General features: G+C 40.8%; 1 protein-coding gene across 1 annotated transcript in view; it reads right to left on the bottom strand.

Moving 5' to 3' along the window:
- Nucleotides 1-15454, bottom strand: part of LOC139240932 (sodium channel protein type 8 subunit alpha-like) — a 291960-nt gene that overhangs the window by 74608 nt on the left and 201898 nt on the right. The window contains exons 10-11 of the mRNA XM_070869475.1: nt 9258-9539; nt 5186-5569 (exon numbers count right to left, since the gene is read on the bottom strand). Coding sequence (XP_070725576.1) covers nt 5186-5569; nt 9258-9539 — 666 coding nt within the window. The remainder of the gene's footprint in view (nt 1-5185; nt 5570-9257; nt 9540-15454) is intronic.

Here is a 15454-nt window from a genome sequence, read left to right as displayed (position 1 = left end):
GGAGTGCAAGGATTTGACCCGTGATGCCCCACATGGTGAATTTCTGATCTTGGCTGGACCAGATGTGTCAAGTGGAAGGTAAGGGCTTCCCCCATGGGAGAAACTCAGGTGGAAGTTCACCAGGGTTTGCTGTTGAGTGCTTTCTCTCAACCAGTTACAGCAGATATTAGCAGAGGGCTGGAAACAGAGGGTAAGCCTCCCTTCTAGCTGGGGATATGGTGTTTGGGACTGGAGGACTGAAAACAAGAGAAAATAATTGAAATATGAGGAATTCAAAAACAACAGAAGCACATTACAACAACCAAAGACTTTACACTGTGCGTTCACAAGAACAGATCCATGCATAGAAGGACTAAACTTAAGACTTACAAAATACTATGAATTAGATGACCTTTGATTAAAAATATCTAAATATCTTCGCTGATACAAGTTAAAGCCAAAAATGTTCATCATATAATATATATATATATATATAATTTATATTAACATTTGAAGAGGGAGAATGCCGCAAGCATAAAAAAGGACAGAGATAGGCCAGTAACTTTCAACTAGCCAAAAACTTTACATCAATTAGGCCATGTTTACGGAAATCAAGAACAGGCAGAGATATACTGCATCTCACAACCAAATACCCTGCCCCTCCTGGTTACCTAAATCTTTTGCAGCTTAATTGTTGTCGCATATTAGCCCTCAAATAACTGAAATTTTATGTACAATTGCACAATTTCTGTCAAAAGAACATGTTTTAGGGAGGATTTTTGGCCAGGAAATTCCTCGGAGCTGCTGCCACTCGGCTGGTGTTACTTTGCCCGAAGTGCATCAGAAACCCTGTTTATCTGCACAAAGGGGTTTCGGCCACACTTCCGGAAGGCGACGTGGTAGCAGCTCCGAGGAATGTCCCGGCCTTTGTCTCCATTATAAAGGAGAGACAGTGATTCTGAGAAATGAAACACTTTTGGTACTCTGTATCAGTATCAAGCACTCACAGGTCAGGTAATAGCATGGTTACATGGAAAGTAAAGCTCCCTCAGTGCTATCCCAACATGTTTATCTGTACCCTCCGAAGAGTACTACCTACTGCACTAATGCCTTGTTACTATTTTCCATCCCAGCCATTGGGTGGCTTCTGAGTGAAATTGCCAGTTTAACACCAATCGGGGACAGTAGACTTGTGCCTAACAGGAACAGAGTATTTACTGCCCAAACAGCCGGGAGACAGAGAAGGAGGGAGAAAGAGAGAAGGGGGCGGGGCGGGGGTGGGGGTGGGGGTGTGTGGAGAAGGAAAGAAAAACGGATTTAACAGTGTAGGTTGAATTCAAATCCAGATCTCAGATGTGAAAAGGGTTTTTGTTGCACTACCGATCCCCAAAAGGAATATTTTGTCATTATAACTTAAATGATATACTGCCTAAAAAACTGCAATTGTTTCCTTTTGGATAATTTGGTGAAAAAAATGCTAATTCAGTTCTTAAAAGGTTAAAATACAAATTGTAATCTGGGCAACAAAGGAATCCTTGGTATTTTGCTCTAACTGCACCAAATAGTTTAAAGCACATTGGCAGACATTTTTACGTGTGCCGCATCTGTAGTTCATGTCACCGGAGAGCTACATCATTGCACCAGCTCCCTGAGTTTAGATCACTAAATTCAGGTCATGTTTTTCAGCTCAGACCCATGTTTTTGTTGGATAAGCGATAAGGGAGCTGGCTTTAGTAATGTAAACATGGGGAGCTGACACGTGGATTCTGGTCTCCCATGATCCAAACTGCAGAAGCATAAAATGTGAAATGTGTTCTTGGGCTATGTCACACCAACGGTGCAGTTTTCAGTTCATTTATAGCCCAACTACAATCAGTGCAAGCAAATGGTCTATTGGACTTTAAAAAAAAATTAATTTATCTTTTTGTTGATTGTCCTGTTTGACTTCTCTGTTCACACTAAAATGGAAGCAGCACTTGGGTGTCAGTGTGCACACACAGAGCTTCATTCCCCTGTGGACAGAACTGGCAATGTAACTTGGGTCTTACAGGCCCATTATCACTCTGAAGACCAATACCTGGAGCACAAACATGTACTTCAAGTCTGGCTAGAATACAAAAGAAAATGATTTCGCTAAACAACACAATGCTTAATAACTGGCTCCTTTACCAGCAATTGTTTAAGCCCTGGTCTTGAAATAATGCTATGAGATACTCGATTAAAAATGTTTAGTATGCTCTTCCTAAATTATCAAAATACCATTTAAAATAGATAATTAATATCTCCGCTAAAATAGCAGAGATAGGAATTTAAGATGAATATATTAAGCATTTGTACTCTGGTATCGAACAGCGTAATTTTAAGGAGGCTCAATCTTTCAATCTAAACTGACTGGAATGAGCATAGAATGTTTTAAATTAAATGAACGAATTGCATATCTACAACAGTCTTCTTGTGTCGGGGCTTTACGATCCTTGTTTGAGTGTGAGCTGGTCCACATATAGTGCGAAGCCAACAGCAATTAAAACAGTTTAAGTTCATGCATTATGTTTGACATAATTAAAGAGACAGTATCCTATATCATCTTGATAAAAATCAAATTCTCTTCATGCATCTTAGTAAAATACAGAATTTACTAGTCTCATGAGCAAAGCTCAAAAATGAGCTTCACTATTCGGGAAAAAAATTAAAATTACAATCATGATCAACATCCTTTGGGTTTTTTCTGCCTCTTTCTTTCTTTTTGTTGTAAAATATATTTCTGTTTCTATTCTGAATGCTGATGACATCACTGGGGAAAGTGGTTTGAAAAGAGTGCCTGAGCCCGACAGTGCGAGGGAGCTGCCTCAATTAATTCCTAAACAGGATGTTTTGAAAATTTGGGCAGAAGAAAAGATCGCAAAGTGCTCCAGTGACTTAATCGCTCCAGCAGGCCAGGTCAATGATTATGTTAATTCAGCTCCTGCTCGAAGCTAGGCTCTGTAACCCCTTTGCACAAGTTCCCTCCCATAACAAACAGCAGCAAACACAACACGTTTGAGCTATTTTTAGACAGAACTGTGCTTTGTATAAACCAGGCCCCATGGTGTCATCAGGGTTTGCTGCGTGAACAAAAATATATAAAAATAAGAAAATTGCAGATAAACAAAAGGATGTTACCAGGGAAATGTCTTCACTCGAAAGCATTTGGCAAACCTTTTATCATTTGATTACCAAGCATGTAAAGCAATGCCATAAATTACACTGAAACCCAACACCCATCTCCTGACTTCCACCCCAATCAAACAAAGGTTTGCCAAACACAGTTCTGTGAAGACAGTGGTCCCTGTGAAATGTATAACTCTTTGTAACTATTTCATTTTTCAAAAAGGGGTACTTGGCAGTAAACTGCTTTCTGATAGCTGTACTACTACAGCAGTTTCTCAATGCTGCTTAAAAAAGCTCACACACTATTTCCTGGGCTGAGATAAATATTGGAGTGGTCCTAATAACATTACACAAATCCTCCTAATGACTTAAAGTTACCAGTTTAGTTGGAAAACCTTTAAAAAAAAGGAAAATATTTTTAAATAACTTTAGAAAGTAGTTATTTGGGGGCACATTACATGACCTGTGTTCGTACAACCAACTTTTAGCTAAACGCATAAAAATAGACATTGGTGCTCCATTTATAGGACAGCCCTGCTTTTGGAAACAGCACTGTAACATAAATGAGACGTCACAAATGCCGATGGAGCCAATGAATACCACCTCACAAATAATTTAATTCCTTGCCGCCAAGGTTAAACAGCAGTGGCAAAGGTAAATGGCGCTGCAGTGCTACTTGTTGTCGGTGTCATCATTTTCTCACCCCCACCCTCCTGCCATCATTTTCTCACCCCCAAATCACAAATGCAATTTTAGAACAACTGCACATGTGCAATATTGCACTGAATGCAGTTCTCCAATATATATATATGAGGTATAAATTTATCTGCAATGTACAACACAAGATGAATGACATCGACCACAATGCTAAAAATTGGCGTTTTGAAACAGGTCAGGTGTGTCCTTTATGAAACAGGGATTACAAAGCACAAATGAAAAGGATACTGTCTGCTTAAATCATTTTATTAATGCAAAATTGCTAGTTTTATCTATGTTTAAATGATTTCCCATGCTCCATGCTTCAGATTGTAAGCTTCAGTAAGGCTATGTTGGCATGCTAGTTCTACAGATATAGACCTGAAGGTATATGTGCTCACTAGGTGAGGGATAGAAAGAGACAGAAGTGGGGAGTTAAATGCTGGTTGCAGGATCTCAGAAAATGCCCTAGAATGTAATCAGTACTAATTCTGAGCAAATGTCCTTTTTCCACCCAAACAATTTGGATTACATTACTTTCTTGATTCCTGGATTGCAGTATTATCAAAGGAAGAAATGTCAACAGAGCAATTATGGGGCACTAAGTCTGATCTCAGTTGGGAGTGAAATTGCGGTGTGTGATATTCGTAAGTTCAGTAATCTTGTGTTCCTAGTGAGGAGCTGTGCTCAGCAGGATTATGGTCAGATAGGGCTGCAGCACTGAAGCGTTGATTCTCTCACATTTCATTTGAGCACAGCTCTTTACTGGGAGTGTAAAATCATTGAATTTATCCTTTGGTGCTTTCCTTGTACATTAGTGTGTTAACATGTCATTTGTTCCTCATTAGATGTAAATGGGTTTTGCCTCGCTTTCATTCCCAGCCTGTTCTTCATGAGGAAGGACACACCACAAAAAAAGCTTGGTCCCTGTCTAGCTTTTATGGTGGAGCAGATCCATAGAAACCACTAGGGGGAAGGAGGGAGGGTCAGTTCACTGAGACAGTCCATACCATTTCCAAAATGCTTCGTATAGGTCTGTAATGTTGTTTAGTGTTTACAATTATATATTAGGCAGTGGGCTAGAGAGCGGTGAAGGAATTTCCTTTGAGTGGAAAAAGGTTCAGATTTCTATATGCAGATTAATCATCCTAGGCCATTTTCAGAAAGGGGTGTTCTTATAGGATCCCAATTCAGCACGTTCACTACTAGGTAACAAGTTGGACTTAGGAGAAGCGCATGTAGGTTCTGTTGCACAAACCAACTTCCATTCCTAACGGCATCCTCTGTCGGGAAGGGCGACATACATAAGTGCGGAGAGGTTTGACCGCCATGCCTAAACTGATCTACTCATTGGCTTCCTTACACTGTCATCAGTAGCTGCCTTATCTATTATCACCTCAGGCAGTAGTCGTCCACCAGGTATGGTAGCTCCTGGGCCACCGATAAGCGAGACCACACCATTGCAGTCCACCGTGCTGTTCCTTTTCACATTGACTGGAAGAACCGGAAACATTTTTGACGATTTGCTGGGTTGACTGTAGCCGCTGTAGCTATTCCTCCTGTTGGGCTCCCTGTTCGGAACAAACAAGGAATTCTTCCGATTGCCATCTGTTTCTTCCACTGTGCTGTGTTCGTCATCAGCAAATTCAGTTTCCGAACCGGGTTCTTTCCGATCTCGAATACTGAAAATACTGCTTTTGCTGTCGAATCTAGTTAGGTTTGGGGACCCCAAAATACTCAGTTGAGACTGCAACAAAAAGAACAATTACACATTTCAACTATTGACGTAACAACAATGACTCAACAATAATGACTCAAAAGCATCAGTGACATTTTTTAAGATGACGTTTGTGTTCATCCAGGCGAGGGATTGGGGTGCTTGGGAATGGCAGATTTTATTTTGTTATGAACTGGTAAGTCTAACAAATTTAGAGGGATTCACAATACCAAGGGTCCCTTTAAATGTATTTTCCCACTCTTCTGTCAAAGGCACTGCGGTAATAATTCTACAAGTACTTTTCACCTCCAGTGTATCACCCAAGTGACCATTATTCACGTCTTAGTCTAGACCATGAGTGCTAGCAAAGCAGTTCGATGGTCACAGCTGGGCCTGATCCTCTTCTCACCTGATGCCCATGTGCACTCACTTTCCAGCAAGGGTCACGAAATCACGATAAGGAGTGAGAACCCGGGCTAGTTTTTTTGCACCCTAGTACTGAGACTAATTGTAGCAGCCCCTCCTGCCATCCCATCGGAGATCAACTAACTCAGCATAAGATGGGAATAAAACCTTGGACCTTCCTGATGGCCATGGCTTAGTTCCACACTGGGCAATGACTTGACCAACTGCGCCGTCGGGGGAGCTACCTACATAACATATCACTCTTGCATCCTCTCCTTCTCTGTAATGGCAATAAGGGGGCAGACGGAAGTGGAGGCAATTTATTTATTTTTGGTTTGTGAGTTGTCATTTTTTCAGTCCCTTGTGGGCTGATGATGTCACTTGATGGCCAAGAGCAACATTCACAGGAGGATGTTGAAAGCGTCTGGGATATTATTTAGCGAGTTTTGCAGAAAAATCTAATTATTACAAGGTTATAATAAAATATAACTTGTATGGTGTTACTCACAGATAAAAGAATTGATGGTAATAACATTTAGCAAAATAATTATCGATTAGCTAGAAGCCTGGAAATTAAGCTGTGCAATATAATCATTGGAACACTTGATGCATTGCTTCCTCCACTATTTCAACAAAGGTTCGAGCACATTTAAAGCAAACAGATTAATTCTTCTGTTAAAATAATTAGATTTCATACAACTGCATTGAGAATTTGCATGATAATATTCAGGTACATAATTTTGAGGCCACATTGTCTATTATACTCGAATTCTTTGAGTCCTGAAATGGTTTTTCTTTTTTTTTTTAAAAACACTTTTCTTTCAATATATTAGCAAAATAATTTCTCTAGATTTTGAATAAGGAACTGGAAATGAGGCAATAAGTAGAATAAATAAATATTGTCGAATTCATATGTTGATATAAATAATGCTTATTTCCCCCTCTTTCGGCCTTACCACACAATGTAATATTTTCCCAGCTGAGGTGAACATGCAACCTGTACCCAAGTTTCAGCTAGTACTAGAAGTTCTTAATTATGGATGAATGACACTGTGAGAAATTGTATAGCTTCTGCCTGCTGCATCCTCCAAAAGTTCAGCTGAGATTGGGAAGTCACAGTACCTGTGACCTGTCACACTGTTAAAACGCATTGCGGCACCAAGCACTCCAATCTGGTGATTTTGATGCTGAAATGTGACTCCAGTGTGCAGATTTACTTTTCATAGACCAATGCATTATTACAACACAGAACAATAACTCAGTGAAAGAGCGGAGGTAATACACTAGTAAAATGAGTTACTTTGAAATGCAATGACTTACTGTTTGTGACCGCGTTCTTTCTTTGCCCCTTTTGCTAGCATTTTAGAATACCAGTGCGGTGCTCAGTGATAGGTGCAGAAAGGTATTGCCTTTGCTGGTGATACCTTTACAACAGAGTTAGCAGAATGTTTGCACTAAATTGCATGGAAATGCCATGCATAGCATTTTGTACATAGGTCAAGGGAGATTTTCCTGGGTTGGCACCCAAATGTACTGGACTGCCTGGGCACAGCAGATATCAGAAAATCAGCCAGGTTGGAGCGGGTGTCTGTAAAGGGCACTGCCCGATTTCCTGACATTCGCAGCACCCAGGTGATGCAGTGTGCCTGTGTGCAGACCCAGGAAAACCTCACCTATTGTGGCATCATCGACTTCTTTGCATGTTTACGATTTTGTAGAATTTCAGAGTTGTTCAGCAAACTATTGCAACTTCAGTTCTTTAACCTATCTTGGGCCTTCGCTGCCTGTGGCAAACTTTTACATCTGATAAAAGTCCAGGAAATTGGACAAGTTGGTCTGATTAAACGATGTTTGAACGCCACAAAAGATAAAGAAAACTAGAAATGAAAAATGGGCAGGTGACTCATCGCCAGGTTACTGCCCAGGTGGCAAAGTTGAAAATTACCCTCAATATATTGGACTGACTGCAATATATAGAAGTCTCTGCAACACAATTGGTTGCCACTCTATCAGTGATACTTGCATTGTGAGCTCACCTTGAATTATTGCCAAAATCATTTAAGTGATAGCCAAAAACACTCAATTGCAGTTTTTGTTTCCCTTCAGCAATGTTATTCCTGAATGTATATCTTCAAAATACTGTTTCATTAATAAATCACGTGCCAAATGGTAGCTGCATAAAATGGGTGTAGCTAGTAACAAGAGAGAATGTTCCTATCCATTCAGTGAGTGAGAAATTTCAAATATCTAAATTATTACATTTATGCAGTAAAAAGAAACAAAACATGAGCTGTTCCTTCAAATTGGGAGATTAGTTTGCCTTTAATGCCTGGTTTTCATGGGTGGAAATACTACTAGAAAAATAAAGAATGATCTTAATTAAGCTCGAACAAAATAAGTTGGAGTGAGGTACAAGGGTGTACAGCCAAATGAGAAAAAACAGCCCCCATTTGCCTGACTTGCGTCGCTGGTAGAGGCAGTAAATCAACTCTATTATAGTCTCAGACTGGTGGTCTAGAAAGGATTGGTCTGCACAGAACACAATGTGTCACCACTTTGGTTTTTAAATATGATGGGCATAATGTCCCAATTGGAATGTTGGCCATTGCCCACTTCTTGTATCTTGTCCAGGAATGCAAGACAGGTGTCAAATGTGTATCCTCTGTTATGGGAACAGTCGTCAAGTTCTGGAAAGAAATGGAGAACAGAAGTGCAGCTCCTGTTACCTACACACTGCACCAAGGAATAACAGTTTACCATTTCAGGCCTGCGATTCTTCGCGCAGTAAGTTCCCAATCTCAAGTCGACCATTACGAGACCTTCCAAGAGAAAGCTTGGCATTATTTAACAGGCCAGGAATCTACGGCCAGACAGCTCAGGACACTTTTACAATCCACCTGGAGTCTAGCAACATTGGTGGAAACCTTGGTATAAGGTTACCGGCCAAATTCTCAACACATGAATAGATTGTGTGGTAAGGCAAAACTTAAAGATGGGAAAGCATACATTGTGGAAATTTTGAAGGACAGTGCCAACCAGGATCTGTGGTACTCTGGCGTTTCAATGTGCAGGATCCTCTGCTGCTGAGGAATTTTGATAATGCATTCAGAGGCGAAACTGTTTTACTATATTAGTTCACCAATCTCATTGTTAAATTCATTATTCCATAATTTGCGTTAACAGCAGTGATGCGACTGAGCAATATTTACCACCGCAGAATAACCATCAGTCAGCTGGCCTAGTTACTTCATTGTGATTGGTCTCCGGTTGCATCACATAACATAATAACCAGAATATCGAGAAATCACTGTACCTGATTCATGGGGTATTTCATTCCGTGTGTTAAATGCCTGGCCCTTTTACTGATTCCATTGTCAGATTCTGATTTTAAAATCTTTTCATGGTCTCCTTTCTCCTCCCCCTCAGAGTGTCCTCTCGTCTGCTTCCGCTTCCTCCGCCGGTTCCTTCGTTCCTTTGCACTTTTTGAACTGAGTTTTGACAACTCTGATGAGCTTTGTGACAGTCTCCCTTCTTCATCTTCGTCAAGAGCATCTTCTGAAACGGTCCCTGCAGAGGTAGCTGCTGCAGCAGCATTCTATTCACACAGATAAATAAAGAGACATGTTTCAATTGGCGCTTCATTGACAATGTAACATAGATTGTCTGGGGCAGTCAAGGAATATGGGGATCGGGCGGTAAAGTGGAGTTGAGGTCGATGATCAGCCATGATCTTATTGAATGGCGGAGCAGGCTCGAGGGGCCATAGGGCTTACTCCTGCTCTTATTTATTATGTTCTTATGTTCTTATTGTACGATGCAAAGGAATAAAAGTGATCTTCAAGAGGTTTGGGTGAAATGGTGAGTTGGAACAATAGCCTTTCCCTTCGGGGACATAGGTTAAAACCCTTTTGAAATGAAATGAATTTGGGGCCTTTTCAGTCTGGTACTGAAGGCTACAAATCCACATTGCATTACATAAATATCATGAGCTCACAAGAAATGTGCAGCATATATGGCAGTACATTAGGCTGAGCACATCTCAAGGTTCGTGCAGACTGCATATATTTGTACAGAGTTGATGTATTTAAATTATTTTGCACTCACAAAATGCTGATTTAATGTGAAAAATGGAGGAATGGATGATTCAGATGTAAGCAGCCTAATTGATTTGGACTGGGAGTGCAGAACCCAAGGCCATGAGTACAAAATTAACAAACATCGAGTAATACTCAAGATCAGGAGAATTTCTTCCCCCATCCCCTGCCAGAGTAGCAGATATATGGAACTGACTCTGTGTAAAAGCAATTTATGTTGCTTTAAATAACTCCTTAAAAACTGGATATATGTATGTGGTTCAAATGGTGATGAAGGTTACAAGGGTTTGTATAATGGAATTGACCAAGTACTGTGTGAAGCACACTTTTCCCCTAAAAAAAAACAGGTGGGTTTGGAGCGTAGAGGCAGTTAAATTGTTAAAAATGGGATTCCTGACCTGATCCCGCCTCCAACCCGCCCACTTCCAGTTTTAACAGAGGCGGGATGGGAGCAGACAGCCAACTCGCTCCCAGGGGGTGGTACCTTAATTTGAATATTGCAATGAGGCTGGAAGCCTCTTTTTGCACCTCCATTTTGAATTTAACTGCATGTGGACAGGTTTCATGTATTGTTAAACTAAGGCTCCTGGATCCAGGGTCCCTATCAAACCTACTCTCTGCGATCAGAGAAACCCCCGCCCCCTGGGCCTCCGATTGCCTCCCCAGGCCTCCGATCTCCACAATGAGACTTCCCACAATCCTCCGGTGGAATAATGCAGACTGTAAGGGTAATTAAATATTCGGGAGGTTGGAGGCAGTGAAAAACCTGGATATAGTGCATGACAGGGCAGTATGTCTATAGTCTGTGGAAGGAATGGACTTGTTGGGCCAAATAGTTTTTTTCTTATTCCTTGCTTTCTATTGTTCTTTTGAAGACACCTCGGGAATTGTAAACATTACATGTAACGCATAGCTCTCAAACATTTTCGCTGTCACTCAGCTTTGTCCTCACACTGAGCATTGCAACGATTGATAGCCTAAAGCTAGTTGAAATATTTTTGTGACTTCTATCCCCTCTCTGAGATGGTGGAAAGATGTTTGTTATTGTGCATTGTCCAGTCAATGATCTATCCACTATACTGTCTCGAGGAATATTCTAATAGCTGGGCTACTGAAATTGATGTAAGCATTAAGAATTCTTATTCAGTTGCAATACAGGGAGTAATTTGCGTTCTATCAGGGTGGAATGGGTAAGATGTTACATTTAATTCCCTCATAGGATTCAATTGGGAGAACACTCTGTTTTCAAATTCATCACAAAAGCCCAAAAAGCTGGAACAAGTAACAGACCTCGAGCAATGGTGAGGGTTTACAAAATTTGTTCCTGGGATGTGGGCGTCGCTGGCAAGGCCAGCATTTATTGCCCATCCCTAATTGCCCTCGAGAAGGTGGTGGTGAGCCGCCTTCTTGAACCGCTGCAGTCCGTGTGGTGAAGGTGCTCCCACAGTGCTGTTAGGGAGGGAGTTCCAGGATTTTGATCCAGCGACGATGAAGGAACGGCCGATATATTTCCCAGTCAGGGTGGTGTGTGACTTGGAGGTGGTGGTGTTCCCATGCGTCTGCTACCCTTGACCTTCTAAATGGTAGAGGGCATTGGTTTGGGAGGTGTTGTCGAAGAAGCCTTGGCGAGTTGCTGCAGTGCATCTTGTATTTGCCTTTGTACAAGCTAATGGATTTTTCTTTTGAATGAATGCTCAATAAGATATGAAAAATGCAGACAAATGCAAAGCTATACATGCTGGAAGAGGAAAGAGGAAATGCGTACACAGTGAAAAGATATAGATTAGTAAAGGTGAAAAGGAAACAAATTTAGATGTGATTATTGACCATTGAAAGCATCCAGTCATTGTGAAACTTATCAATATGGATAATCATGTGCCTGTATACATCTCAAGGGCATTTGATTTTAAGTTGGGTTAAGTTATTCTAACCTTCAAGAAATTATTGGTGAGGCGATATTTGGAATATTGTGTGCAACTTTGGACACTTTACCTTAAAAGGGCAGTGCTGTTTTGGAGATTGTTCAGAGAAGACAACAATTATTCTGGGATTTGGGGCTCTAAGATATGAAGAAATGCTCACAGAACTGAATTTGTATTCACGGAAGATGAAGAGGGGATATGATCCAAGTTTTTAAAATGTGGAGACACGAGATAAAAACGTGTTATTTAACCTTTGAGCGCAGAAGTAGAGGATACAAGTATTGAATTAACAAGCTTCAAGTAAAACTTGAAATGAGCAGAATATTCTCTCTCAGTGTAGTAGATAAATGGAATAGAATCCCAGCTAAAGCAAATCAATGTTATTCTGCTGAACAGCTTTGAAAAGGGCTGGATGAATATAGTTTGGAAAGGGATTGTGGGCTACAAGGACAGAGATCCCTCTGTGCTGAATGGAACACGATGGGTTCTCAATTACCGAGACCTTGGGAACGTCATGCCAGTGAAGATAACCGTCACGGATGACTAAGGTCAGATATATGGTCGACTGGAGTTTTGCTTGATTTACCTTTGGGAGGAAGGTACAAACTTTGCAGAAGCCTTCCTCAAGAGTTGGAATAAGTTAGGTGAAGCCCACCATGGAATGGATTGCACATGGCCTGTGGAAGGAAAGGACTTAATGGTCTGAATGGCCTCTTCTCATTCAGTGCTTGTGGTCCAGGCATTGTATGGTGTTACCACTGGCAGATATTGTGAAACTACAGGAGCTTGTTCAGCTTCAACATAGGCAATATTCAACTTTGTGGTATTGATGAATTTCAACTCAATGAACCTCCATAAAAGTAGATGGCCACAAAAATTATACAGATTAGTCCCTGATCAACTATTAATCCATCTTTCTAGTATAGGATGTCAAAGGTATCTTCCTTGAAGTATCTAGATTTATTGTAATGTAGGAACAGTGCCAAAGCATTGCCTTTGAGATTAGTAAGAGAAGTACCATGTAAACTGCCAAAGGATACCCATACACTTATGGAGTTCAGCTGTTGAACTGAGTGCTGCGAAGTAAACTTTGAATACAGGCTTTTAAGCAATTAAATCATTATCCCTGGCTCTGGTCCAGGGAAAAAACACTTAGTGAACCATAAATAGGTCACGACCCCTCACAATTGCAGGGATCACTTTGTTAAAAGTAAGGCTGCAAGGGGGTTGCTGGTTGTAAAAGTGCATCTGACCTGTCTGGAAATTCGTGCTACAGTACTGACTTGTTGGGAATGATTGACACATTAAAAAGGGGAGAGCCCTTCTGACACATGGTTCACACAAAAGTAGAGTTTTTCTTTGTCTTTGTTAAAAGTAGAAGTCTTTCCTAGCCTTTCCGTGTTAGCCAGAAAGAAAGAAAGACTTGCATTTATATAGCGCCTTCCATAATCACCGGTCGTCTCAAAGCGCTTTACAGCCAATGAAGTACTTTTGGAGTGCAGTCACTGTTGTAATGTGGGAAACACAGCAGCCAATTTGTGCACAGCAAGCTCCCACAATCAGCAATGTGATAATGACCAGATAATCTGGTTTAGTGATGTTGATTGAGGAATAAACATTGGCCAGGACACCAGGGATAACTCCCCTGTTCTTCGAAATAGTGCCGTGGGATCTTTTGCGTTCATCTGAGAGAGCAGACGAGGAATCAATGTGTTAGGCAATGCAATCAGTTCTGCTCTTGAGCATCTTAGCTAAGTTTTCAGCCTTTTGTCAAATTTGTTTTGTTGGGATTGTCAGTTTGATGCCAGTCCACCCAGTTTAACATCTCATCTGAAAGACGGCCCCTCTGACAGTGCAGCGCTCCCTCAGCACTGCACTGGAGTGTCAGCCTAGAAAGGCAGAGTATAACTGCACCAGAAGACATAGTTCCCTTATACTACCAACTTCTGTGCAAGAGGAAAAGAACACAAAAAAATGTGTTTGGTTTATACAAGGGCTGATTCGCCAATCAGGCACTCCTGGCAAGGAGCAACACTTGCAGGTAGTGCTGGTCGGTAAGACATGGGCCAAAATGCCCATGAATTTTCTGTTCATTAAAATGAATGGACGGAAATACAGGCACTGAGACCCTGCGATTTCCCAACTATTACTCCCAGTCAGTGCTGCTCCTTTCCGGGAGCACCCAGTTAGGGAATCAGCCCTATAGAATCACATGGATATTCAAAGTAAAGCATGTTGCACATTTGAAATGTATCAAGTTTGCTGCTAGACACAAGACGATCATAAAACTTTGTAATTGTATGGTGAAGGCCAGAGCTGATGGAGAAGCTGACTTCATCTGGTTGTTCCTATTAAATGAAAACATTCTAAAGGTAGTCACTAACCCTAATTGACAATATTGTGTCCTCTAAGTGCCCAAGAAACTGAGGTCATTCGCTAAATTCCAAAAAAGAATTGATCTAAGAGGATACAGAGGCAAGCAACCAAGACGTATCAGGAATTTAAGATGTGGGAAAAGATTAAGGAAGCTGTGTTTATTCACTGAGGAAAAGAGAACATTTTGAAATGACTTGAACTTTAAGATTATTCAGGGGATTGACAAAGTTGATCCTGGCAAATTGATCACCATCGTAAAGAGCTCAAATACAAAGGGACACAAGTTAAAAAAAACAATTGAGGAGTAAGGAAGAATTAGAAAGATTTTTTTTTTCTCCAAAAGGTAATCGACTTGGAGATTCAGTTTCCACTGAAGGCCATTAAGCAAAATATTAGAAATGGGTTCAAGAGGCAACTGGATGCATTTCTGGCCAGATGTGAGATTGAATGATGAGAAAAGACAGGATTGAGCTGAATTCAAAGTGGATGGTGTTTGTTGGACTAATTGATCTCCTTCGGACTGGGTCACTGTGCATCAATAGCAGGAAACAATGCAAAGTATGTTCAAAGTTCTACTTACTGTAGAGCATCTGCTTGTAAAAGCTGATTAGCATACCATACAATTGGTTGTACAACTTGGTTAGCTACATGCTAATAATGCTTATTTTTTGTTTCCAGTTCTTAACATTTGCAATTGCACTAATGAGTCACTACATTATTAAAGGGAACTACTGTTGTAGAGAGTAGAAATATATATATAGACTTAGGCATTAGGCACCTGCTGGATATTTAAAACTCACATAAGCTTAAATGGACACACACATAAAATGGCTGCCCAGGCATTATGGGAAATCAGGTAGTCAAACTGTGAACTGTTGAACGTTCACTGACCGAGCAATAACCCTGTGAGGCCCACTGTAGGAATGCCTGGGAAGACAGAGATAAGAAGGAAACCATCTCCTGTGAACAAGGCCATAAACCAATTAATTCCCCAGGAAGAAAGATAAGAGGGAAACCATTTGCTGTAAACAAGGCTATATACCAATTATTTCTCCCAGATGAAAGAACTAGGGAGAGAACCTATAAAGCCATCGATCAGCCCAAGCTGACAATAACCG

This window comes from Pristiophorus japonicus, chromosome X, assembly GCF_044704955.1.
Source record: "Pristiophorus japonicus isolate sPriJap1 chromosome X, sPriJap1.hap1, whole genome shotgun sequence".
Classification (NCBI taxonomy): Eukaryota; Metazoa; Chordata; class Chondrichthyes; family Pristiophoridae; genus Pristiophorus; species Pristiophorus japonicus.
The sequence above is the reverse complement of the archived record's forward strand: the minus strand, read 5'-3'. Positions and strand labels throughout refer to the sequence as shown.